Source organism: Leiobunum rupestre, chromosome 11, assembly GCF_980474605.1.
Source record: "Leiobunum rupestre chromosome 11, qqLeiRupe1.1.hap1, whole genome shotgun sequence".
NCBI classification, from domain to species: Eukaryota; Metazoa; Arthropoda; class Arachnida; order Opiliones; family Sclerosomatidae; genus Leiobunum; species Leiobunum rupestre.
The window spans coordinates 40,690,148-40,716,419 of record NC_143394.1 but is presented as its reverse complement, the minus strand read 5'-3'; the positions used below and the strand labels follow the sequence as shown (position 1 = coordinate 40,716,419).

Sequence of the window (26,272 nt, the reverse complement as noted above, 5' to 3'; positions counted from 1 at the left end):
AAATTTCGTGCAACCAACACTTTAAAGAAAATTGATCTAATTGACTCACTGCGTAAAATTGGCAATAATTCCAATGATACTATACCGTAGTGCGGATTTGACTGAGTGTGAATTACAAATTAAGAAAATGCTCCCAAAATTCCAGCCCATAGTTTTCAAAACAATTTATACTTTATTAAATATGTAAATATGATTTTAATCTTAAATATACCAAACCATTTATAACAGTAACAAGATATCATCAACTTCCTTTCAGAATATATAATTATCTTAACAAATTATATTATTAAAAATTTTAAATCTAAATTTCTAATATCATTTTTGTATGGATGGAAAATGAAAGCACGGCTGGCGTAAGCGAGGGTCATCGATGGTGTATATAGAAATTTTGAAAATCGCGCAACGTCATGGCTGCAGCTCCATAGTAGAGGCCATTACTGAGGAAAAGTTCTTTTCCTTTTGCGAATTAACACTGATGACGTCACCGAATGTTTCTTCTAAGATATCCCCTATAGTAGTTCTCAGGGTGGTTTTCTAGTATTTATGTTCAACAAATTTCCCTATGCAACAGCTATTGTGTGTAATGAAGCTTCTAGGAAGGAAATAATAATAATGCGCATTTCAAAAAAGCTGGGTATCGCGTTGTGTCACTTCTTTTAAAAGTGTAATTTCCTAGTGCTCGCAAAGAGAAAATGGTCTCTCAAACACTTCTTTTTCGTATTCATCGCGTACGAATTTCCTTTCGGACATCAAATCTTTCCTGTATTTCTTGGCGTCTTCCAAAGGCATGGGCCAATCTAAGTAACCCATAATTTTTTCGAAAATGTGCAGTGGTAGGTAGGAAAACGGCTCAATACTTCTCAGTCTTTGTTCGAACCACGTGCGCTGTTGCGGCGGCACGTTCTTGGTCGACACTATCTTCATGTTCGGATCAACCAAGAAGAATACTAAAATCTTCCTGTGACCGGGTTTGCTCGGATCTACTAGTTGGAATGGGGCCACTCTGTGCTGAAATATGTTCGGAAACGCCAATAGACGGTCCTGCACGGTCTCCACCGATCCAAGGTACTGATTCAAGGGAGCTTCGTCTTCAAGGTCATAGAACGCTTTCACGCCGCGTACGTCATTTTGCTCGTAAGGTGGATCTCTGATAGCTTGCCTAAACTTCAGTCGGGATTCCGAAATGTTTTCGGAGGAATAGTAATAAATACCACTGGCGACAATATACTCGCACTGAACTCCCTCCACGTGCCACACGCCACCCTTGTACTTTGGTTTATCAGAAGTTAGTACAATATTGGCTAACTTGACAATCACTTGAAGATTCTTCCCTTTGAGGTCCACAATTGACTTCGGTGGAGGCGGCGTTTGAAATTTGCCGACATTTGGCCACTTTATGGTTCGACTGTTGACCCATTCATCGTAAGCTTCGTAATCGTCACCATCGGGAGCGTCGTAATCTTCGTACCATCCGGAGGAATTAACTTCAACTCGATTTTGACGCGGGTTTTTAAGGTCTGTTAAGACCCGATTGAACAGAGGGACGAACTTCTCGAAGACTTGGGCGATGAGCGGGTACAAAGGAGCGTGCTTCTCAGGATGCAGGTTATTGATGTAGGATAATATTGACACTTTACCGTTCGAATCGACGTGGAACTCGGCCGGGAGCCATAGGTATTTCGTGGAGGGATCGGCAAATTTCTTATGGTAATACGTATTAGACCAGTTATATTTTAGCATTGGTGAGTTTGCATTTTTTTCTACAATCTGATCTCCGGCTCCGAGGTGTAGCAGAGCTGGAATGGCGTCGAAGGCAGTTTTCCGACTGACACCGTAAACGAAGCAATACAAAGAAGGATGAACGAGATCCAATACGAGGTTGTCACTGTCCGGATGATAGTCTTTTTGATTTTCTGGAACATCTTCCAACAACTCGTGAACCGCGTTTTTAAAAGCCGTTTTCAAAATGTCATCGACAACGTGATCCGCGTGCCAAACTCCGTCAACGATGGACACCTCGATGGGCCCGTCAGTAAGAGATTCGTAGTAGTCCAATTCGTCGATGACGTACTGGAATTCCTCTTTGCTGGCGCCTTGAGCCAACGCTTCCGCTTCCCATTTGGACACTATCTGTTGGTCCTTACTTTTCTCCCTCCATCCCTTCTTGGAGCGAATCCCTTGACTGACGGCAATCAACCGAAGTTCAATGGTGGTTTTTGGTTCTAGACCGTGATCTATGCTAATCCCTCCTTCACCACCGAGTCGAAAGGGGGTGAGAAAAGCTTCGTCCGTTGCTTGGCTGCCTGATGCACTCATTCTTTAATTTTTATCTGCCCAATAAAAGGAACTTCTATTACAGAAGTGGTTAATTAAAACCAAACAGACAATTTAAAAAGTTGGAATTAATAAAAAATCAATTTAACGTTTGTTTGTGTTTAAAGTGCCACTCGATATCACTAAAATTTCAAACATTTGGCTAGTAATTTGTATGATTGAAACATCAGGAGCTATAGACAGTATATATAACATTACTTAATTCTAATTTTATTAAAATCTCACATTTTTGGTGGTCAATATTGAATAGTTAAAAGGACTGCATTGTAAAAGATGATAAAATTAGCGAATAAGTAGATTAGTCCATTATGAAAAGGGATAATAAAGCTAAACCCTAAACAAATTTGAAGAAATTTAAAAACTTATTAATAGCTCGTACCGATCGTTTTGAAATTTTTAATGTTTAGGCTTAGTTTCTCTTTTCGGTGTTATAGTCGCAAGCCAGATTTTCCGCACGGTACTGACGAGTCCCAAATAGGATGAAACCGGTCTACCATTGGAATTTCTGGCTATTTTATTTAATTTAGTTTTTCACTCGAAGATCTATTTGGTCCGAGTTTCGCGTCATTTTGTTCAATATTGAATAAACTAACTTGGAAACAACCCGAGGTGTTTATCTCCAATTTGGTTCAAGCTCGGGGGTTCGTAGACCTTCATGTCAATTGAAACTAGCTAAAGGGATAAGTTACAACCGAAAATGTTTTTGATAACTAAGAATGATAATTTAACCATTAAATTTGGAAAATTTCAAACATATTGGTTAAATTAGGTAAAGGCTGAAATCCAATAAAATTGTGAAAATTTAATAAATCATGAGTAATTTTACTCACTTTACCTTAAATTTACCCAAAATAATAGAAATTCTGCAAATTAATTTCAACGTAATTATTTTTGTTTGGATATACCGAATTATTTTAAATAAAATGAATTTATTTAAATCTGCCAGTTTAAACTTGAAGAACTTATATATCTTCATTTTACCGAAAAACTTATATCTAAATTTTACTTCGAATATTTCTCATTATTCAAGTTAACCCATTTTATCAAATTAAATCTAAACTACTTAAATAAATGAAAAGAGACTTAAAACCGTTTCAAGTCTCTTTTCATTTAGTTTTTCACAATGTGCTTCTCTTCACTTCTACTTAATAAGGTCAATTTTTGCTCGTACGTTTATATTAATTGGATTTAGTCTCATTTTTTAAATGAACCTTAAATTAGTAGAGCTTACCGAAATGTACTTATATTTACCAAAGTTTATTCATAAATTTCTTTGGACTTTACCCAGAAATTAATAAATTTGTAGTTTTTAAAAATAAATTAAAGTTATTTTTTTAAATTTCCAAATCTTCTTAGTATTTTCCGAATTGTATTTAACTATTTAAAAGGAAAAAATTAACTACCCAATTTCATCGAATTTTTCCGAACTTTGAGCGTTTTTACCCGATTTGACTAATTTTACCTTATTGAACCTGGACTAACCCAATTCTCAAAGTTTACAGAATTTTGTGCTATTTGCCCAATTTTAGATTTTCCTTAATTTTAACCAAAATGCTTTAAAAATTCCAATTTATTTTTAATTTCCTTGTATAAACCCAAATTTAAATAGTTTATCAAATTTCATCAATTTTCACAATTTTATGGGATTTCACCCAAATTTACCCAATTTAACCTATATTCTAGAAATTGGCCAAATTTATTTTAACTAATTTAACTTGAAAAAACCCGAAATTGTTAACTTTTCCAAATTTTATCCAATTGACCCTATTTCATCTGTTTTACTTAATTTTATCCAATATATCTGAAATACCTCAATGTTCTTCATTAAAGCTGTATTTTTTATTTATGAGACTTTATCGAAATTTTATTTAAATTACTAAAATTTACACAATTTTACTCAAATGTATCCAATTTTACCCAATATTTATAAATTTGAAGTTTAGATTTAATTAAAACCAATTTCAATTTTCGAATATGCTATTTTTAATGGGAAGATTTTAATTCTTAGCTGTCAAAAACATTTTTGGTTTCCAAATGAAAGTCCACTGTAGCCATCCCTTTAGATAGTTTCAAGTCACATGAAGTTTTACTAACCCCACGAGTTTGAACGAAATCGGAGGTAAAAACCTCCTTGTAAGTCCTTTTATGGCTGCTTAATATTGATTAGTAATGTCTAACACATTTCGTATATTTATTTTCTTCATCGCAAGAACTACCTTATCGAATAAATTTATTTTGTAAAAACATTTTGGCGAATTGTCCTGTCCCTTGGAATATCTCCAAGTTATGCCTAACGGGACATGGCTGAAATGCAGGTGTCTTGTGGGGTGTGAATGTTAATAATAAAACGATAATAATATTTAAATTATCGATGATGTTTTTGGAGACAAGTTGTTATATTGTTGTTCATAGGCCTACAACGAAGAGACTCTGTTTCGTATAAATGTATAGTAGTACACTTTTAAAACTTACAATATAGTTGACTGATTTACTTCACGAAATTATAATGTCTTGAAATTTCACTGACATAATCCGGATAAAGACTTGATTCCGAACTGGTCTTCGTGTAACAGCGCGAAACTACCGAAGTGTGCAAACTTGCTGAAAAATAGAAACACCGCCGTCAATTCGCCAAAAAAGGTTTCACGAAAGATATTTTTGAATACAGTAGAACTCACGAAACTCAAAAACAATTATTCGAATGGTAGACGATACTATAACTCGTATAACTTTCATAGATGGCGCCAGTTTCACTATTCCAAAGCAATTAGAACTAAACTAGCTTCATATAAAAACAAAATGATTAAATCAAAGCCTGAATAACGCAAAAAACTATGAAATTAACAAAATAATGATAAACAAACTTTACAAATATTTAAAAATCACGAAACCTGACAGAAATAGATCAAATTAAAAACTGAATAATACCAAAAAAGTGAAATGAACAATGAAAAGATAATATTAACGAATTAACATTATTTACACCCAAGTTCTCGAGAAATATCGTCTTTGAAAATCGGGGAGAAAAACGACAAATCTTGGTTTTTCATACAAATTGGTATTATTCAGTTTTTAATTTGATCAATTTCTGTCAGGTTTCGCGATTTTTAAATATTTGTAAAGTTTGTTTATCATTATTTTGTTAATTTCATAGTTTTTGCGTAATTCAGGCTTTGATTTAATCATTTTTTTATATGAAGCTAGTTTAGTTCTAATTGCTTTGGAATAGTGAAACTGGCGCCATCTATGAAAGTTATACGAGTTTTAGTATCGTCTACCATTCGAATAATTTTTTTTTGAGTTTCGTGAGTTCTACTGTATTCAAAAATACCTTTCGTAAAACCTTTTTTGGCGAATTGACGGCGGTGTTTCTATTTTTCAGCAAGTTTGCACACTTCGGTAGTTTCGCGCTGTTACACGAAGACCAGTTCGGAATCAAGTCTTTATCCGGATTATGAAGCTAGTTTAGTTCTAATTGCTTTGGAATAGTGAAACTGGCGCCATCTATGAAAGTTATACGAAATTTAGTATCGTCTAACATTCGAATAAATTATTTTTTGAGTTTCGTGAGTTCTACTATACTCTAAAATATCTTTCGTGAAACCTTTTTCGGCGAATTGACGGCGGTATAGAAACCGCGAGAGTCTCACCTAGTTTCACTTTGGATATTGCCGGACTGATTCAGAACAAAATAAAAATACGTAAAGCTAGAGACTAGGCTAAACGTGTTTTTCTTATAGTAAAATAAATTAATTAGTTCATCTACAAAACAAAATATTATATTATTTTTTAATGTTTTACATTTTATAAAAAATTATTATATTTTTACGATTTTATTTAACATGAAATTAATTAATTATCGCAAATGGAAACGGGAGTCATCTTTAGCTGAATGAATTTTTCGTTGCGAAATAAGCAAGAGGTCAACTTGTATCTTTTATAGATCCATAACTGTACATAAGGGTCAGTGCAATGTGGCAGTGGGTTAAAATTCCCTTTCCCCAATCTTGCGAAGGAGGCTCACTTCCTATACATGATCACGTCATCTGTTCCGTCGTTTCCTCTTCCACTATCCCAAACTTAAGAGAAAATTTCAATAATACGACATTTAAGCTTTGACAGGTACCCACTATTCGTGACCGAAACGAGTCTAGGTTCAGAGCAGTAGCCGGGCTCGCGGTCTTCTCAGTCTCAAATCAGCCCTTTCTTCTTTGAATAAAAAAAAACACTTAAGAAATAAGTGGTTATTTAATTTTTTCTACGACTGAATTCAAGTCTATCAATTTACGTTCATTCCTTCGGTACTTCGCATGTACATCCCTTATATCAGAATGTACATAGGTACACTAAGTAAAGTAAGTTTAAGAACCATTTATTTGTAAAGATAAAATTAAAGGTACAATTTGGATATAGTAGCGCTCGCCAAAAATTAAAACTAAAAATAAACTACTGTCAAAGAAAAGTTACTCGTACCTTTGAAAGAATAAAAACAGCAGTGTCGTTAAGCGAATCACTCGCATTGGATATTGAAAAATTAATAAATAAATTATTTCGCAAACAGATTATAGAATTTTCTGATATTAAATAATTTGGAGGCCCATATATTAATTTTTGGAGGCCCCTTAAGACAAGTTTTGGAGGCTACTACCAAATTTCAAGTAGGCCCAGGCCCAAGGTTCGTAAAAGAAAAGCACTATGGCCCAGGCCTACCCCGGCCTGTTGCTGGCGCCGCTACTGATCATCTAGATGCTTAGTGACGGATCGTCCGGTCGCCACATATTGCCATTCTTTACATGGCTTGTCAGCTCAGTCGGAAAATCAGAATCAAAAGGGACGGTAGTCCCTATGCAAGGTCCGGTAGAGTAGAGCACCTACCCGGTCACTTGCTATATTATCTCGAGTCAGAATGAAGCCGATTTTACCCCCTCGTATCTCAAACACTATAGGTCGTATCAAAACAAGTGATGTATCGTTTGAAAGGTTACGGGCACGCGACAAACATATACGAATTCCATCGAACAGGGTTGAGGTTGAGGCGACGTTTCGTAGTAATGGGGCAAAGTAAGGCTTAATTTTTCTTCTTCTTCTTCTTCCTATTCTTCCATCTTCTCCTCGCAGACCGCTCTACAGCAAAACTACTAAACCGATTTAAATGAAATTTGGTATTCAGTTTCAAATTAAGCTCCCATTGTGTCCTGCCAAAGGACAATTTTATATCTGGTATAGTTCTTGAGCTATGGCGACAAATGTACAGTTCAGCGAGTCGGTAACGAAACCATGGAGTAATAAACACATAAGAAGTACGAAACCGGAGCGACCAGCGATTTAAAAAAATAATGCAAAAGGTTTGATGGTTGATTCTAGGTGAAAAAGTGGCGCTGTGTTCGAAAAAAATAGTCTTAAAGGTTAAAATGCCCGCTATGACGGATATACTTGGAAACTATGTTTGCAACATATTTATAGGTGGATTAAGGGTAAAAAGGGGCGCTGAGTTCGACAACAATAGTCTTGCGAGTGTCAGGGTGGGGGTTGTCCGCCATAGGGCTTGTCCATAAATAAGTTCAGTTTATGACGTTTATGAGAATATAATTACAGATTTTGTCCTAGGGAAATAGATTAAACATTCAGTGCAGTGAGTTTGAAGTGTCTCGCCAGTGTCAGGGTGGGCAGTGTGCCGCCAGAGGGCGGTAAACGCTGCCAATGAGTAATAAACCCAGTTCAAAACGTGTAAAGTTTAATAACAATCGTACAAGCTTATTTATTAACATTAAAAAATGAATTAAAGAGCATAATGACGTCACGTTTTCAAAAAATTAAAGTAAACAATATCTAAACGTACACAATGTTGGCGAAAGAGTTAGGCAGTTCTCAATATTCCTAATAGGTGAAAGTTCACTTTCCAATTTTGTTTATAAATATTATTTCCGCTTTGTTACGTTTGAAGGTATTATAATAACTTCACTTCTATTGTTATAAACAAAAAGGCGTAAAATCCACCCAAAAACCATTCGGTTAAAAATTGCAAGGTCCTTTAAACAAAAACGTCACGTCCTATATTACTCTAGGCCATAAAAGTAGTGAAATCAAATAACGGGCAAGATCTGTAATTATATTCCCATAAACGTCATAAACTGGACTTATTTATCGACAAGTGATGTGCTCTGAAGTAATATGCTAGACCTTGCGCTAGACCCCGACGCCGCGAAGTTTTTGTCGGCAGCGGCGTTGACTTAAAATACATCGGCGGCGGCAGCGTGAGCCGGCGTTTCTTTATAAAAGAAAAATATTTTTATACTAGAAAGTAGAAATCAACCTACCTGTGGTCCTCCTCTTGGTTTAATTTATTCCGAGTATAGGCTTATTTTATTTACGCTAGTTTAGAATAATAATTAACATCATATGTAACATAATTACTCATAAGTGTGCCACTGAACCTTTATTCCATTAAAAAATCTTCACTAACGGTTTGTTTCACCACGAACCATTAAAAAGGTGGACTACGTTAGATTTTAACCTTTTTATTCATCCCAGTAATTTTGGGAGCCACACTATTGGCTACTGACATGTATTTAAGCCAATGGAAAACCTCTAAATTGAGAAGGAATTTTTTGTGTCGGAATTTTAGTCATCCCAATCTAGGAAGATGGAAGTTATTAGGAGGAGGAGGATGGTACGAGTATTATATTCCTAGGCCCAATGTAGCTTTATTGAAATTTATAAACTCGCTCGGTTTGTGCGGATGAAGTTAAATAATGAGTAGTTTAGAAAAATAAAAGGTTGGGAAAAATGACCAATACCGTTTAGAGATCGCTTTCCGAAAAGGGAACAAGTCGATCTCGAAGTGGGATGGATATTCCACCATCGTTATAAAAAGTCATACTATGCCTAGAAGAGTTAGGCCTAGGCTCTAAAGAATCTGCAAGGACCCCAACCAATGAGGTAGAATAAATAGAGATCAAAATCCGCCTTCCAGGACCTACCGTTTCGCGGGACAGTATTTGTTGTGTTGGAGAGTTAGGATTAGTAAATGATCTTTATCAAATCATGTTGGCGTCATCTATTGTTTTATTGGAAAACTAAACCTTAATATATTTTGAAAAAGTGTCTGCTTAAAGAATCAGATGGCGCCAACACGATTGGATAAAGTTTAAACTTAAGCCTAGTTCTCCGACTCAAATAAAACGTGGCTTGGATCTCTATTTATTCTACCTCATTGACCCCAATCTTGTAGATGCCTCAGAAAAGCTCAACCTGAATTTCAACTATTTTTTCCAGTAAACCTGCTTCTTTTATTTGACCTTGGATTATTAATCCAAGATTTGACAATGGAAATTTATTTTAGAACATGAGTTTCCGAAAACTTCATTAATTTGCATATTAAAGGGATCCATCACTCACAACAGGGGGAGGCATAGGGGTAACATAAAATCCAGACTTGCAGTGTACTTCAAAACCAGTTTTTTTGTGACCCCTATGCCGTCCAATGTTGTGAGTGAGGGACCCCTTTAATTGCATGAACAGCACTTGACAGTATATTGTAGTTCTTTTTAGCTCTTAAGCCTTGGTGGTTCAAACATGTTTGTTTACTAAAACAATGGCCGTCGCTTTATCAAACGTACAGCTAATTGTGCGACGGCATAAACGGCATTTGAGATTCATGCAATGACGTCAAATATGACATCACATATAACGTAAAATATTACGTAGGATACGGATGACGCAATATTTGTGAAACCACCCATTAGTGAAGAAATAGAGCTAGTGGCATACTTATGAGTAATTATGTTACATGTGTTAACAGCATATAATAATTCCGTCTTCATAACGTTGCAATTGTCCAAAGTAATTCCAAGCTTCGCTACTGCTGAAAACCGCAAAAACCACGTGGCAGCAATTTAAACAGATTTAATCGGCGTCGCGCTGGAAAATAATCGGCGGCGGTGGCGGCGGCGCGCCGACTAAAATTTAAAATCGGCGGCGGCGTGAAAAAAAACCGGCGTCGGCGGTGTATCAAATATATTGTTTAGATCGAAATATATTATCTTCTTCGTTTAAATTTACTCTTTTACCTTAAAACCATAATTAAATAAAGCAGACAAATTGTTGACTGCAGTAATTACGTCACTGCAGCCAACAACTTGTCTGCTTTCAGTAATTTGACAGTTTCAGTAGTCGCACCGCCACCTATCGATTATGTACAGAAATGTTCGAGTACCACTAGTACCAAAGAGTATAAAAACTACGTAACCTAGAGATATAATGACGGTCGAAAGCAGTATAGGAAGTTGTAGCAACCGGGGGGAAGGCACTCAGTGAATTTGCACTTCAAATTTCGGTACCGCAGCGCCACTACGGCAGTATTTAGTACAATAAATAATAAAACCAGAGAAAAATGGCAGTTACGGTGTTGCGGAGGTGCTAAATTTGGCATTTTGGATATTTAATTGTCTAATATCTGTCAATTAAAAAAAGTGACAGTAATTGGTTACTGTTTCGTGATTTTTTTAGTTAGAATTTGTGGATTCGTTGTTTCGGTGTTTATTTTCAAAAAGTGAAGAATAAGGCGTTTGTTCTCTAACGTTGCCAAGTCCTAAAGGTAACCAATTCCTTAAGGAATTTTCAAGAATGTTGAACTAAATCAAAATGATTGCCACTTAAAACTGCCGTAGTGGCGCTGCGGTTCCGAAATTTGAAGTGCAAATTCACTGAGTGACTTCCCCCCCGGTTGCTACAACTTCCTTTACTGCTTTCGACCGTCATTATATCTCTAGGTTACGTAGTTTTTATACTCTTTGCTAGTACGGACAGTTTCAGTAATTTTATCGAGTGTTTTTATTTTGCGAGAACGAAAGAAAACTTTAAAGTCGGGAGGTTGAAATGATCCCGTGATTAGGTAATGCTGCCATCTACATCGTTTTAAGGAACTTATTCTTGATATTGATGCTTGCCTTTCGTCCGTTATGTTGAAAATTTTATGATTTGTTCACTATTTATACATTCTTAAGAAAACGTTTTCTCTTATATTGTATCATTAGAATCGTTACACCTAAGCTAATAAATGGTTGTACAAAGGATTTTAACTCACAAGGAGACTACCCGAGGTGGTTAACACCGATTTTGTTGAAGCTCGGGGGTTAGGTAGACCTTATGGTAGTATGAAAATTGCCAAAGGGAAAAGTTGCAATGGGCTTTAGTTTTCCCATGGCAACCGAAAATGTTTTTAATCTCTCAAAACAAAAAAATCTCCATTTAAAAAAGCATAGGATTTTCTCGGTTTCACAGGGTACTACTTACTTAAAAAATTAAAAAAAATTAAATTTTCAAAACATACCCAAAAAGATCAATTTGACGTATTTTGGGTAAAATTGATCGATGATTTGGGGAAAAATTGATCAATTTTGTTTAAATTTTAACAAAATATGGGAGACACTTCAAACTCACTGCACTGAATGTTTAATCTATTTCCCTAGGACAAAATCTGTAATTATATTCTCATAAACGTCATAAACTGGACTTATTTATGGACAAGCCCTATGGCGGACAACCCCCACCCTGACACTCGCAAGACTATTGTTGTCGAACTCAGAGCCCCTTTTTACCCTTAATCCACCTATAAATATGTTGCATACATAGTTTCCAAGTATATCCGTCATAGCGGGCATTTTAACCTATAAGACTATTTTTTCGAACACAGCGCCACTTTTTCACCTAGAATCAACAATCAAACCTTTTGCATTATTTTTTTAAATCGCTGGTCGCTCCGGTACATTTGTCGCCATAGCTCAAGAACTATACCAGATATAAACTTGCCCTTTGGCAGGACACAATGGGAGCTTAATTTGAAACTATATACCAAATTTCATTTAAATCGGTTCAGGTTTTTTTGCTGTAGAGCGGTCTGCGAGGAGAAGATGGAAGAATAGGAAGAAGAAGAAGAAAAATTAAGCCTTACTTACTTTGCCCCATTACTACGAAACGTCGCCTCAGACCTGTTCGATGGAATTCGTATATGTTTGTCGCGTGCCTGTAACCTTTCAAACTATACATCACTTGTTTTGATACGTCCTATAGTTTAAAGGACCTTGCAATTTTTAACCGAATGGTTTTTGGGTGGATTATACCTTCTTTACGTGGCTACCAAAATCAGACTTAGTCTTGTTCCCAGCGTTGGCAGTTCCTGAAACTAAAATTATCGTACCAGAGCCAAAAAATTATTGCTTTCAAAAATACATTATTATTATTGTACGCCTGAAAACTGCCGGTAAAATTGAATTTTCCGTGAAATACCTGACGTTAAACTTCTTAAATAATTTTTTTAATAACACTTAAAGTTCGACGCAATGAAATCTTACGTGTCAAATTCTCATTTTTTCAGCCAAATTAAAAATAATAGTACATTATCTAAAAATGCGTACTATATAGTACGCCATTGAAAATATCGTACGTCCCAAAAATTAGCTCTATTATCGACGTGTACTATAATTATCGCAAGTCTGGCAACGCGGCCTGTTCCCCAGGAATCAGACTTCTCTAATCTCATCCTTCGGGGCTCCGTCGTCTGGTTTTGTTCCAAGGATTATGGGGCGGAGTTGAAAATAAAAACAATAGGTGACCTCATATCGAATCTGGATCATTGGTTTAATTAGATCTTATGACCTGTGTGGTCCCGGATGGCGTGGGCTGTATTCAGGGGTGCCCGCAAACGTTTTTTCAAAGGGGGTGGGGCAATCTTCATACTTACAATTGTTAGTCAAAAGGGCGAAATAACGTTATACCTTTAATAGTGCATTTATAGCTCTTATAAGGGGGGCCATCTGCCCTTTCCCCCCTCCCTGCGGGCGCCCATGGCTGAATTGTTGATTTTATAAAATGTCTTTACGCTTGCCCAACTTGTTGAAATGTTGCCATGGAATAGTTATAGACTTATAATTAGTTTTACGAAACGTCACCGGTGCAACCACTTTAACTTTTTATTGAACCGAGTCGCTCTTAACGACTAAACGCGCAATTAAGAGTGCCCAATCACCATTCGGGTGTTGACACTTCTCCGAAGATCACGGCTTTCAACCCACGCTCTTTGGTCCGACACTATAAACTATAGTTAGTATTTATCTTTCGTCCTTGCACACACACACATACATGTCACGGGGTAAATACAAAAAGACTGACAAGTTGTACACAACAATAATTAACCCACAAAAAATATTTAAAACGAAGGGTATGGCATTCTAAGTAATAAAACGTAATAAAACAGGCCTCTAACAATACTAGAGATGGAGCAATAGAATACAAGAAAAAGGCCAGGGACTTTATTCTGGGAATTTCCTCGCAGTGGCGGCTAGTTGGCAACTTCAATTACGAGGTAACTATAGCGAGCATCTCGGATGAAGAAGCATCGCTTGCTTAAGGCCAAATACTTATTTTATTTTTCATTTATTTTATTTATTTAAACAATAAACATCTGTGAAGCCGTTGCCGACTTGTATACAGACTTCTGATTAGATACAAAAGTAGTGTGGTTCCACAATATAATGTACCACAATGAGATCATATGAGTGAGTGAAGAAAAAGAAAAAAAATAATATTTATTATTTACAGTCTACAGACAATGCCCGATAGGGACTAGAGTATAACAGAAAAAAGAGGGGCAAATGTTAGTTATACATGATTAGGGAACAGTGATAAACAGGTTATTAAATACAAAAAAGAAAGAAAAAAAAATCTAATACTTATTTAAATGGTTTATTAAAGAGGTCCGAAATTTGGAATAGTTTTTAAGGGAAATAATTTCTTGAAGCAAGGAGTTCCAGTCATTTATAACGGTGTGAGCAAATGAATTAAGTCGAGTGGTAGTGAGAGGTCGGGGCTTATTTAGTTTTAAGGAATGACCTCTTGCACGCGAACCAACAGGTACAGTGAAGAATTCATTGAAGTCAAGAACCAGGTTGTTATAAAAAAATTATGCAGCAAACTAAGGTTGTTAATTTTATGTCGAATTGTAACTGATTGTATTTTAAGAGATTTAAGTCGAGAGGGTGCGGGAAGGGATTGATATTTGGTGGTTAATTTGGAAAAGCGGTTCTGGGCCTTTTGAAGTGCCAATTGATCAAATGCAAGGTGGGGGGGGGGTCCAGATAGGGGGAGAACCAGAGTATTGTATAGTGTTCGAATAATATGTGGGGAGCGAAAGTAGAGGTTGCGACGAACTAGTCCAGCTATCGAGCGAACACGTTTAGTGACTTTGTTGGTGTGAGAGCAAAATTTTAGGGCAGGATCAATGATGACACCGAGGTCACGCTCTGAGAGAGTAATCTTTAGTGGTACCCCTGCGACGTAATAAATATGGTTAAAGTTTTTGGATCCAAGATGGAGCACCGAACACTTAGAACTGTTAAAGGACAGCCCGTGTTTAGTGGCCCAGACTGTAACCGAATAAAGGTCCGCCTGCAAACGCAAACAATCGGAGAGCGACTTTAATTTGGCTGATAGTTTGGAGTCGTCCACAAATAACAATAAGAGCCCGAAGACGACTGCCTCTGGCATTGAGTTTATTAGGATATTGAAAAGAAGGGGCACCAGGATCGCTCCTTGGGGGACACCCTTTCCAATAGGACACCAGGAGGATGCTTCGCCCTGAAGGACAACCCGTTGACGGCGGCCATGCAAGTAGCTCTCAATCCACGCTAATACGTCCCCCACGACACCTGCAGAGTGAAGAGCATCCAGAAGGCAAGACTGAGGGATATAGAGTCAAATACCTTGGAGAAGTCCAAGTAAATGACGTCCACGGTGTAACCCTCGTCAAGCCATCTGGACCAGGTGTTAGTAGCGTGGAGCAAATTTGTCAGACAAGTGCGATTAGTTAAAAATCCGTGTTGAAAGGGCGAAAAGAAATTTGTGGAAAGAAGAAATGACCGTAGTTGTCCGTGGGCTAAGGATTTAGACAGTTTTGGAGTGTGGTAGGATCGGAACGAGAGCCAGATTTATGACCAGCGCCTTTGAACTGTAAGCATTTGGGACCCACTACCCTCGGTCCTTACAATAGATATTTTAGCCCAAGATGTTTGACTGCGTTACAAACTGGAAAGATCCCTTTTCTCCCTTTTCGTTAACAGTAGGCCTCTATATATGCCTAGTTTTAAGCATTTTAAGCATTACATTATCTTTGCTTTCATGTAGCTTTTACTGTTCAAATTATTTTCCTCAAAACAGGTTCCCTGCCATGCAGAACAGCTATCAGAGAATTAAGAATAGGCACTTCAATAAAACATCTTCAAGAAGTAATACATCCGAGTGCCAGGACCTGTTATATACAGTTTTTTTTGTGCTTGTTGAAATAATGGAAACCTTTCTTCTGCAAACAGAACGTCGTGTTTTTGCTATGCCTTAATATGTCATAAAAACTCTAACTGGTTAAAAGGAAACACTTGTTGCATACCGTACAGGTGTAAAGTTTTCATTAGTTCAACAAGCACTATATGAACAGTAACTTTCTGGTCGTGGTTCTTGGAAATATTACTTCTGGGCGACTTCCTTTTAGATATTTTATTGAGGCGCCTATCCTATCTGATGGCAGCCCCATGCAGTGGCGGATACAGTGTGTCAGAATTTATAGCCCGGTGTACCAGTAAGATTGCAGTGGCGGGTACAGAAAAAACTCAAGGGGGAGGCGCTAAAAGAACTGTTGAGCTATGGGTGTAATAACAAATCATCAAATTACCGCGCTTGTTGCTGGGCCAACTGCGTAAATGGGGGGCGCGCCCCTATATGTATCCACCACTGGCCCCATGAATATATAGACGGTATTTCGCTGGGCGCGTCCATCTTTAGTTTTCCCCGATACCCAAGCCTGGACTCCCCGCCGAGGGTAGAGGCATCGACAAATTACCAAGTAGTTTGTCCATGGTAGAGGTAATGGCGAATGTGTGGGGGCATATAAGAGACGTAGGAAAAGGCGCCAAAAAGAGTGGCTACCGCCATAGACAGGAATGTTTTTCTCATAGAAATCTCATAGGTAACTAGAATGCTGCCGCCTACGGCCGAGCTGGACGCCAGTTCGCCTTGAACCTTCAGCCAATGAGAGGCCGTAGAGTGGTTCCGCCAAGGAGGATAATAATCCTCCTTGGATCCGCTACTATAGCTGGAGATAGGTGACGTCATTCTCTCTGGTGACATTAAATTCTTGGCAGAACCACTGTTTGAGCTCTGATTGGCTGAGATCTGGCTATCTTCTGCCACGGCGTTTGGCCCATTTGCCAGTTACACGGCAGCATTCTAGTTACCTATGAGATTTCTATGGTTTTTCTTCAAGATTTCTATGCCGTGTTAATGTTTTTTTTAATAGCACAAATGGTGGTGATATGCCACGTTAAAGAGTGTATATTTTAATAACATCTTTATCAGAGCACTCAGCTGCTGGAATAATACATATAGATAGCGCCAACAGCTAATGATAAAGATTCGTAATTTGTCTCGCGAAATCCAGATTCGGTTTGTGAACACCGATATTTCACAGTTTTTCACTCTGGTTATACTATTCCCAATGGATGGATTGCTCCTTCTCCCTAGTTGCAAATCCATGTTGTATCCTCTTTGTCGAAGAGCAGTAATTATTGTAGTCTGTAGATATAATCATGGAGGCGATGGACGAGTCTGAGGATATTTGCCTTTCTAGTTCTACTGAACTGGGGAATGAGCAAATTAATGAAAGCGGGGATGATATTGACATTGACACCAACTCAAGTAATGCACCTTCTGATAGCTCTGACAGTAGTGACTCGGAAGATGTTAAAGAAAGTAAAATTAAAGAGTTGTTTGATAAAGTAGGCCTTTGCTAATCATTTTGGTATTCATTGGTTGATACTATAAAAGTTTCATGAATATTTCAGATACAAGCCAATCCCTATCACTATGACAGGTAAAGTAAAATGTGGAGTTTAGTATGTCATTTCGAAATGTGTTAAGTTTTTGATGTTTACCTCCTGCTCAAAAATCCTTGGAAGTTTTTATGCATCTATTAATATAATTAAGTTTTATCTTTTGTCATAGAAATTAATTTCTTTTAGCCATGTGGAATTGGTGACATTGTTACGCAAAGCAGGTGAACTGGAGCAGCTGAGAATGGCCAGGGAACAAATGAGCAGACTTTTCCCACTAACATCAGGTAAATTTTGCAGGTTTTTCATAATGCAGATTAACATTTAATGTAATTTGCTTCTAATTCATTTACAGAACTCTGGATCGATTGGATTACGGATGAAGCAATAATATCATCGCAAAAAGAAGAAAATGATATTGTGAAACTGTTTGAGCGGGCAGTCAAAGATTATATGTGTATGTAAATTATTACATTTCATAGTTGCAGTTTCATTTATAAGATCACCTTCACATAGCTGTCAATGTGTGGCTTGAATACGCTCAAAGTTCAATAAGAAATCTACAGACATCCGAGGGTAGAGACTCTGTCAGAGAAATTTTTGAAAGGGCTTTGACTGCTGCTGGGTTACACGTTTCAGACAGTGCAGTTTTATGGGATAGTTATAGGGAATTTGAATTTGCTATATTCGCCACTATACAGGTTATTTTAAAATTGACTATTCTTTTTTCCTTATTCATTAATTTATTTTAAAATTAAAAGGCACAAAATGATGGTGGTGAAAGTAATGAAACTGAAGAACTAAAGGAGCAGAAACAAAGGATATTTAAGTTGTTTAAAAGACAGCTTTCAGTTCCTTTATTTGGTGAGATTTAAAGCTGCTATAAACTTCTGACGCACGAAAAAAATTATAAACCCAATTATAAAGTTCCTACGTATGCCAAAACACTTGGGCAAAATTGTTTAGTTATTGACAGTAGCGGCGCTAGGAAATTTCGCGAGGGTAGGCAAACCAAATAAATGGGCCCCCGACCCGGGACCACCCTTTTCTCAACGAAATGCTTCAATAAAATAAAGTAGTGATGTACATGACGAACAAAAAAGTTCTAACAACAGTAAAACGAGTCCAAATATAACAGAACTGGTTTTATTTACTAGGAGATACCTAAAAAATTTTTAAATGCATTATCGACAATTGTTTCATTGTTATTTATAAATAATTTTATCTCTCGGGAAAATTTTGAGACCCTTTCTAGATCAATTTGGGGCCCCTTATAGGGTGATTTTGGAGCCCCTCAAAATTTTAAGGTAGGCAGTGGCCTACCTGGCCTACCCCCTAGCGCCGCCACTGGTTATTGAATCTCTTAGTAAAATTTACTATTATAAACATTCATTTTGTTGCCGTTGGAGCTTGTTTTTCATAGAGGGTATAATTTTTTTCCGTCTATTTAGGTAAAATTTTAAAGCCCCTTTAATTATAGCTTGGAATTTTTCTAATAATGTGTTCTATATTTCAGACATGGAAAAGATATTTGAAGAATATAAAGAATGGATGGAAAATGATGTTGATCCGAATGTACTTAGGGAATATCATAAAGCCTTAAAGAAATTGGAGAAAATTCAACCTTTCGAAGAGTCTCTTGTAAATTTCTTAGGAATAATGAAAAAGTAATATTGAGTTTTTTTTATTTGTTTTTTTTTTTACAGATGTCATCCGATGCTCCCCATTTAACTGAATATTTGGCATACTTAGACTATGAGGAGAAACAAGGTGAACCAGCGAGAATACAGTGTTTGTACGAGAGAGCCATTGTCGATAATTGCCTTGTTGCATCTCTGTGGTTGAGATACACAAATTACTTGGTATAAAGAGTAGTGTTTAAGCTTTTGCAGCTTTAAACAATCTAATTTCACTTGTTTAGGACAACAAACTTCAAATTGGAGAAATAGTATTACCCATATACGAACGAGCTGTACGCAACTGTCCGTGGACCGTTGATCTGTGGGTGAACTACATTGCAGCTGCTGAACGCTATGGCTGGAAACATGAAAAAGTTAAAGAAGTTGTGGATGCCGCATTTCAATCTGGACTAACCGCGGCTGAAGATTACAAGGCTCTTTGGTTGGCTTTCCTCAACTATCTTCGTAGGAGAGTAACGTGGGATGAAGGCTAGAAACATTTGTGTAATTTTATGTTCACTTTTGAGTGTAGTCTTCTTAATGTTAAATTATTTGGTTTGTTAAATAGAGCACGAGCTAGAACTTGAGCATCTACGGACAGTATTCCAAAAAGCTTCAGACCATCTCTTTCAATGTAAACTTAATTGCAAATTTAACTTTATAAGGCCTATTCACATGAGACAACATTTTTGAGAAACATTGTTGGCTAATATGAGTTGCAAACTGAGAATGGAGCTAAAATTTGGGAACACAAGTGTGTTTTTGGTCAAATATTTTAAGAACAGCTTGTTTCTTGACCGAGCCTAAACTAAATGAAAATATCAATACTTATAGTAGTAAAGGATTTTTTTTAAGAATTAATAGTAATTTACTTTTACGGTTATCAGGTCAAATCTAGCTAACTTTTCGGGAATTGCGTGAACAGAAATGCAAAATCTTTTGCCAATGAGATGAAAACTGAGCTCACCTGTATAGTTGGTCCAAAATTTTGGCTCACATGAATAGACCTTAAGTTCGTCCAAAAATTTGATTTTTTTTTAAATGTGAAGAATTTTATTACAGACTTTGGCCAAGAATGTGATGCCCATTGTACCGTTTTGAAATATTGGGCCAAAGTTGAAGCTAAATTTTGTAAAAATATGACCAAAGCCAGAGAAATTTGGAATATGATAATTCACTCGGGACAAAGGAAATTTGAAGCTAATGCCTGGATAGAATATGCAAATTTTGAGAGGTAATTTTTCAAGGCCAAGTAACCCACTCTTAACTTCTTTAAAGCAAGTGGCAGCTTTGGTGTTTTACCTTGATGACTCAATATATGTAATTGCTGGATGTCAGGTCAACCTAGTACATAATACCACATTGAATGAAATTTCTGAAACCTGCATATTGGGACTAAAAAAAATTGTATATTAGCAATGGTGCAAGCAGTTTCATTTTAAAGTTCTATTCTACTATCTATCAGACTCTCGTGTTTCACTAGGGCATCTTACAACTGAGGCTTAACCAAAATTTCATTTCGTAAATTATAATAAACATTTTAATACTCAAAACAAGTAATTTTTTTAAACTGGGAAATTACTGGAGTGTATTATCAGGTGATAAATTTAAATATTTGCTCTTGTGGGGCGAAATACTTTATAGGGTCTTTTTGCTGTAACAATGAAAAATCATATTGGGCATTTTCTTTGAAGCTGCTACTACTACTTTACTTATATTCTTTCTTAAATGGTTTTTAGGGCTTTTGGAGATGATAAACATTTAAGAAAAACGTTGCTGAAAGCTCTAACATCAGTCAATGATTGGCCGGAAACAATTGGAGAAGCCTTATTAACTTTTGAACGTGAAGAAGGTACTCTGGAATCATTGGATAACGCCAATGAAAAGTACCAAACTCAACTTGCCAGAGTAAATGAGAGAAGGAAAAAGGTTAGAAGAGAGATGGAGCATATTTGAAGCAATATTTTGATATATCTGTTTACTTAAATAGTTAACGGAGAAGGAAGAACAACAAAACATAAGGTCATCAAAAAGCCCTCCAAAAGGTTTGGGCATGAGGGATCTGAAAAGAAAGTTTGGTGAAGAAAAATCAGTCCTGGATAGCGATGGCTTTAAAATACCTCATAACCCACAACCTAAAAGTCCTCAATCGCCACAAAATTATCAAACTGACAGGGAGGAGCCCGAAAAAAAGAAAAACAAAATGGCTAAGAATGGACAAAAGGGAGGAAAAGGTAAAAATAAGTGGTCAAATTTAAGCACGGAAGTGACTGTCACCTCATCATCACGGGAAACTTCTATGGATGATCAAAGTACTGATAAAAAACATGGTGTTAGCATTGCTCATGACCCGGAGAAAGATCACGTCACAGTTTTTATTAGCAATCTTGATTACACTGTGGAGGAAGACCGACTAAAGGAGTTCTTTAGTTCGGTAAGTAAATACTCTAAATTCTTTTGGTTTTTAGTAAATTTTTGTGCAATGTTTAGGTTGGAAAACTTATAGAAGTACGATTGGTCCGAAATTTTAAGGGAAATTCTAAAGGTTATGGCTACGTGGAGTTTGAAAATCAGGTAAATGATTGAAAGAAAGGGTTTGTTACTTTTAAGTCCCAGAACTGATCAATTCTTTTGAACAGAAATGTGTAGAAGACGCTTTAAAACTAGACCGAACGAAACTGGATGGAAGACCATTATTTATTTCTCGATGTAAAGACAAAAAGAAAGCTAATGTCCCTGAGCCTAAAATTAAAGTATGTATTATCAGAAATATGTAATATAGCTCTTTAAGAGAAGTATTCATTTACATCTACTGCTAATATTATTCGCGTGATAGATCAAATTCGGGGTAGCCCAAGTTGAAAAAATAAGGTTCATAATTACAGTTCTGATATATTTTTACTTAAAATTACTATTTTGGAATTTAACTAGTAAAACACTGTGAAAAACGTTTATATTTTATTCTATGAAAACCCCCTTATCTGTGAACCTGCGTGTTTAATTTTTATAGCACTTAGTGATACTTCTTTAAGAGTTCTATTAAATACTTTTGGATTTTTTCGCAGACATTAAGTAATTGACCAAAATTGGTTCAATTTATTTGATGTGATAAGTTACATATTTTTGGTGTAAACAGGGTTGCCACACGTCAGCGAAAAGTCAGGGAATTTTAAGAATTGGTAAAAAGTCAGGGAATTCAGTTTTATCTTGATACGTTTTTAAGGTAATTTTACTCTAGATCTATGGCAAAATCTGTTATTATTATTTAGATCCTTGAAAGGTTTTTTAACATTGAAATAACTTTTCTACTGAAATATAAGTCAATTTAATTTATTAACTTCTGATAAATGTATAAGTTAAAAACTGGCTAATTTTGGCGTTAAAATGTCAGGGAAAATAACTTAAATTAGTCAGGGAGTTTGATTCTGAGAATATTGTGGCAACCATGTGTAAAATGTTATGAAATTTTCAACATAGCTTTAGGTGATTACATTTTGGTGCTGACTAGAGTAATTTTTTAAATTACCTCAATGAGGTAGCTTTGGGGTAAAATCCTATATACTTTGACCACTACAAAATGTTTATTCAATGCGAGGGGCTAACCACTCTTAGAAAGTCTGAACATCGATTACGCTGGATTACGCTTAGATTAGCACTGCCAAAGGCAGAGACTTCAAAGATTACGCATAATCCCATTAGTACAGTCAAAGGTATGGCTCTGTACACCGATTACGCAGAGTGATCAGCCCCTCGATTCAATGTCACGCAGTTTCTCTTTTCTTAAAGTCGTGTTTTTTAAGGAAACTCGAAAGTGTGTTTTAATTTTATTTGGCTTTCGAAAGTACCAATCTTTCTTAGGGTTTTATGCACAGACAACACATACTGCTAAAATGTATGGTTGCATGAACAACCTTTTAGTCAATTGTGTGCCCCTTTGAACCAAAATCCTGGCTTCATCAATGTATCGCACATGGAACTATATTTTATTATAACCTTTTATTAATTAATTTTTGTTTTGCAGTTTAAAACCAATTTGGAGAAGAATAAACTATTTGTGAGGGGTTTACCATTTATAACAACAGAACAAGATTTGAAAGATATTTTCTCCCAAGTAAAATTCTTTTCGTTAATGGTTTTCTTATAAGTTAATAATTATATCCAATAAGTGCGTCATTTAGTGGAAATTATCCCTGGAGCTATGTGTGGAGTGACTTAGTCTAATCTCCAGTGTTACCTAAATGTCACATTTTTAGAATGAAGTCCATGTCAGTGGCATAAAGTGGCAAATATGGCTAAAAGTGGCAAATATGGCAAAAAGTGACAAATAGTGACTAATAATCAATAAATGCATTTAAATGATGTAAATAATATCTTTCAGAGATGTAGCATCACTTATATGTGAGATAATGTTTCAGTTTTTCACAAAAGAACCATTAAAAACACCTTAAAGATATATAGCAGACGAATTCAAACTCAGGAAAAATCTTTGAAAAATAGCCAAAAGAAATTACTAGATTGGGCTATAATTGAGTATCTAGAACAAAACCTGACAACTAATACAGTATATTTGTCTAAAATAGCACAAATATATTTTTCCTTTCGTATGTTTTTTATTTTTATTAAAATTTATTATTTCCCACTTTTTGGCATATTAGCCAGTAAAAGTATTATTCGCCATGTCGGTATTTACCACTTTTTGCCACATTATTTGACACCTGACATTTACCACTTCGGAACACTGCTAATCTCTAGCTAGAAAATACGCAACTTAAAAACAAATTGTCAGTATTCTTCTACTGAATTGAAAAATAATCCTAAAAAGTCAGGGAATTTAAAAATGGACCTGAAAGAATTTGTTAAAATTCAGGGAAAAGTCAGGAAATTCTATGACTATCATTTATTTCCTTGAAAGTTTGGCTAATTTTTTCAACAGTTCAATAACGTTTTTACTTAAAGTCCATTTAAATTAATTAACTTCTGATAAAAGTAAAAAAAAAAATCCTTGAAAAGTCAGGGAAAATCTCTTACAATGGTCAGGAAAATTGAATCTCACAATTTTGTGGCAACACTGATGAGGCCTAATCACTTATTCCAATATAATTGTGTGATCATTCTAGAATTGGCTATCAATAAAAATTTCACAATAGGGAACTGACACACTTATGCGAAACATAATTATAAACTTATGGTTTAATTAAGTCTATCAATAAATTTGTGGATTATTTTTTTAGTTTGGTGAACTCAAGGATGTGAGATTAGTTACGTATAGAAATGGCCATTCGAAAGGATTAGCTTATGTAGACTTTGAAGATGAAGTATCGGCAGAGAAAGCCCTCAGTGAAACCAATAACACACAAATTGGAGAAAATACAATAAGCGTTGCCATAAGCAATCCTCCGCCAAGAAGACCCAAGGGAGGAGGTGGTTCGTTTCAATTTTCAAGTGAAAGTACCTCCTTTAGTTTAACCAAACAGACCTCAACTCCTGGGTAATGTCTCATTCTTTGGAATTTTTTATTAAGACTACATAGTATTTAAGTTTTTTTGTAAATTTTAGGGTTGGAAGAGGAAGACCACAAGTTTTAATGGTTCCTCGTGCTCTTAAAAAGATGGCTCTTTCTGATTCAAATGGTACGGAAAAGAATTCAGAAAATGGTGCTCAGCGAGCTAAGAATATGTCTAATAATGATTTTAGAAAACTTCTTAACAAATAAAAGTGTTTCATTTCTGTATGTTGCAATTTTTATCGAATTAAGATGGGCCTTGCTCCATTCCATTTTAAAGCAACTGTGGGCTCTATCATTGCCACCGGTATAATGATAAGGCCCTTTTTAGAGATGGTAATGAATATAGCGGATTCTTCGAAAAACTACTTTACTAGAGAGTGTGGTGCCATCCATAAATGGCACAGGAAGCTATAATTAAAAATTAGCGAAATTATATATCCCATAGAAAATATATTGTTAAAAATTACTATAATTTAAGTTATTGTCAAATTTACAAATGAACCATTCAACGTGAGAGGTGCTTTTATGTCCCGCCTTTTGGGTCAAAATGTAGCTTAAGCATCTTGTTTTTATGTTGGCGCTAGCGATATCTGTTGAAAAACGAGCTAGTACGCTTCGAGCAGACACTCGCTTTAACCCTAAAATACTTAAATGCTAAGAATTGTAGGTCCAAAATTGTTCAACAAAACACAGTGTGAACCTCACTGAAATTCTGTTTAACTGAAAACACTATAAGTATTCAAAATATTACTTGGTAGTGTTTTACCTTAAATATAAGTAGTGATGCTAGACTTCTAGCATCATTTCTATAATGGCGTTTGAAAATCTAATTTCAAATCATCACAGCAGATCCGTTCAATCTTGGATTAATAATAGAATCTAAGGGTCAATCGTGTTCTGGTATTTTTCTTGACTATGCATTGGAAACTTATTTAACAACGGTGTGCTCCTTTAAGCACGTGCGACTAAACGTTTAGTTGCTTCTCTTTAAGATAGATGGCGATGGTAGTCCAGTTTAGGGCTATGTTCAGCAGCAGTCAACGGAAAAAAAACCCGATGGATTTGATATTTTCCACCGATGAGCTTTTTTGTCATAATGACGTCGTAAGTTGCTGAACGCTTTTATTCATCAATCGGTGTTTTTTAAAATGTCGTAGCTTTTATAGTAGTTTTACGTCAGAAATGACGTCAGTCATCGGAAAACCGACTCCTCCAGCCGATGACTTCGGTGAGTAACCGATGACTATCGTGACGTCAAAACCGGAAACGCGACAAAGCGTACAGTAGGAAACCGATGTCACCGATTAGTAATCGGTGAGTCCGATGAGCTCTGCTGAACGTACCCAATTTATACTTCCGTCTTCATATTATCAGAATCTTATTCGTTTGAAACATGAAAATTTGCAGGCTAAAACGTTTTGTACAGAAAAACTTGTGTGATGTGAGCATTGTTTTTTTTAGGACTATTACATCGGAAAAATATGGCCGATAAGTATGCAGTATGCAGTGTAATTGTTACCGTTTACATCATCCGGCGGAATAATACACGCGATAAATTTTGGGCCGTGATATGGTGTGTGCTTCCGCGTTTATTTTTAACGGTAAATCGCGTACATTGAAAATTTGCTCGAGTTTCATTTCTATATCTTAGATGGACAGTATCTTACTTCTGATTTCATTATTAATTTAAAATATATTTATTTTCACAATGCCAAATTTATCAATTTTATTGATCCAAACTGGTACGAACTCCTAGCTCACGCGAGATCTGGTAAAACGATGGCCAGACTATGATTTGCTATCACGAGGTACAGAAGGGCGAGGGCAATTATTTTCACACCGAGTTTTCAAACGCCTGTGTAGCCTTTTAAAGGGAG

The 26,272-nt window shown here is 36.1% G+C and overlaps 2 protein-coding genes and 1 long non-coding RNA gene across 4 annotated transcripts; 1 reads left to right on the top strand and 2 right to left on the bottom strand.

Moving 5' to 3' along the window:
* Positions 1-268: 268 nt before the first annotated feature.
* On the bottom strand, positions 269-4,873 carry LOC149922844 (uncharacterized). 2 transcript variants are annotated; one of them, XM_090162883.1, is made up of 2 exons: positions 4,807-4,873; positions 269-2,330 (listed from the first exon to the last, which is right to left on the bottom strand). In XM_090162883.1, exon 2 carries the CDS (start codon positions 2,314-2,316, stop codon positions 673-675), a length of 1,644 nt encoding a protein of 547 aa, XP_090019009.1. In that variant the 5' UTR covers positions 2,317-2,330; positions 4,807-4,873; the 3' UTR covers positions 269-672. The 2 variants fall into 2 exon arrangements, with proteins under 2 accessions (XP_090019009.1, XP_090019010.1); XM_090162884.1 differs by lacking the exon at positions 4,807-4,873 and adding an exon at positions 3,170-3,188.
* Positions 4,874-16,928: 12,055 nt separating this feature from the next.
* LOC149922842 (spliceosome associated factor 3, U4/U6 recycling protein-like) lies at positions 16,929-24,628 on the top strand. Its single transcript, XM_090163365.1, has 18 exons — positions 16,929-17,156; positions 17,223-17,251; positions 17,400-17,497; positions 17,566-17,667; positions 17,727-17,911; positions 17,972-18,074; positions 18,727-18,851; positions 18,917-19,072; positions 19,132-19,378; positions 19,458-19,523; positions 19,952-20,123; positions 20,629-20,818; positions 20,880-21,323; positions 21,380-21,463; positions 21,529-21,642; positions 22,911-23,000; positions 24,121-24,377; positions 24,446-24,628. The coding sequence occupies exons 1-18, from the start codon at positions 16,968-16,970 to the stop codon at positions 24,600-24,602; spliced, it is 2,808 nt and encodes a 935-aa protein (XP_090019491.1). The 5' UTR covers positions 16,929-16,967; the 3' UTR covers positions 24,603-24,628.
* LOC149922843 (uncharacterized) lies at positions 18,964-20,404 on the bottom strand. The gene is made up of 4 exons (XR_016477267.1): positions 20,192-20,404; positions 19,305-19,379; positions 19,166-19,247; positions 18,964-19,045 (listed from the first exon to the last, which is right to left on the bottom strand). It is a non-coding gene; the product is annotated as an uncharacterized LOC149922843 (long non-coding RNA).
* Positions 24,629-26,272: the final 1,644 nt, after the last annotated feature.

What these genes read in the sequence shown, in the direction of transcription:
- LOC149922842 (XM_090163365.1), top strand. Translation starts at nt 16,968, where the DNA reads ATGGAGGCGATGGACGAGTCTGAGGATATTTGCCTTTCTAGTTCTACT. An exon ending in AATCCCTATCACTATGACAG is followed by an intron (nt 17,252 to 17,399) that starts GTAAAGTAAAAT and finishes AATTTCTTTTAG; the next exon opens with CCATGTGGAATTGGTGACAT. An exon ending in ACTTTTCCCACTAACATCAG is followed by an intron (nt 17,498 to 17,565) that starts GTAAATTTTGCA and finishes ATTCATTTACAG; the next exon opens with AACTCTGGATCGATTGGATT.
- LOC149922844 (XM_090162883.1), bottom strand. Translation starts at nt 2,316, where the DNA reads ATGAGTGCATCAGGCAGCCAAGCAACGGACGAAGCTTTTCTCACCCCC.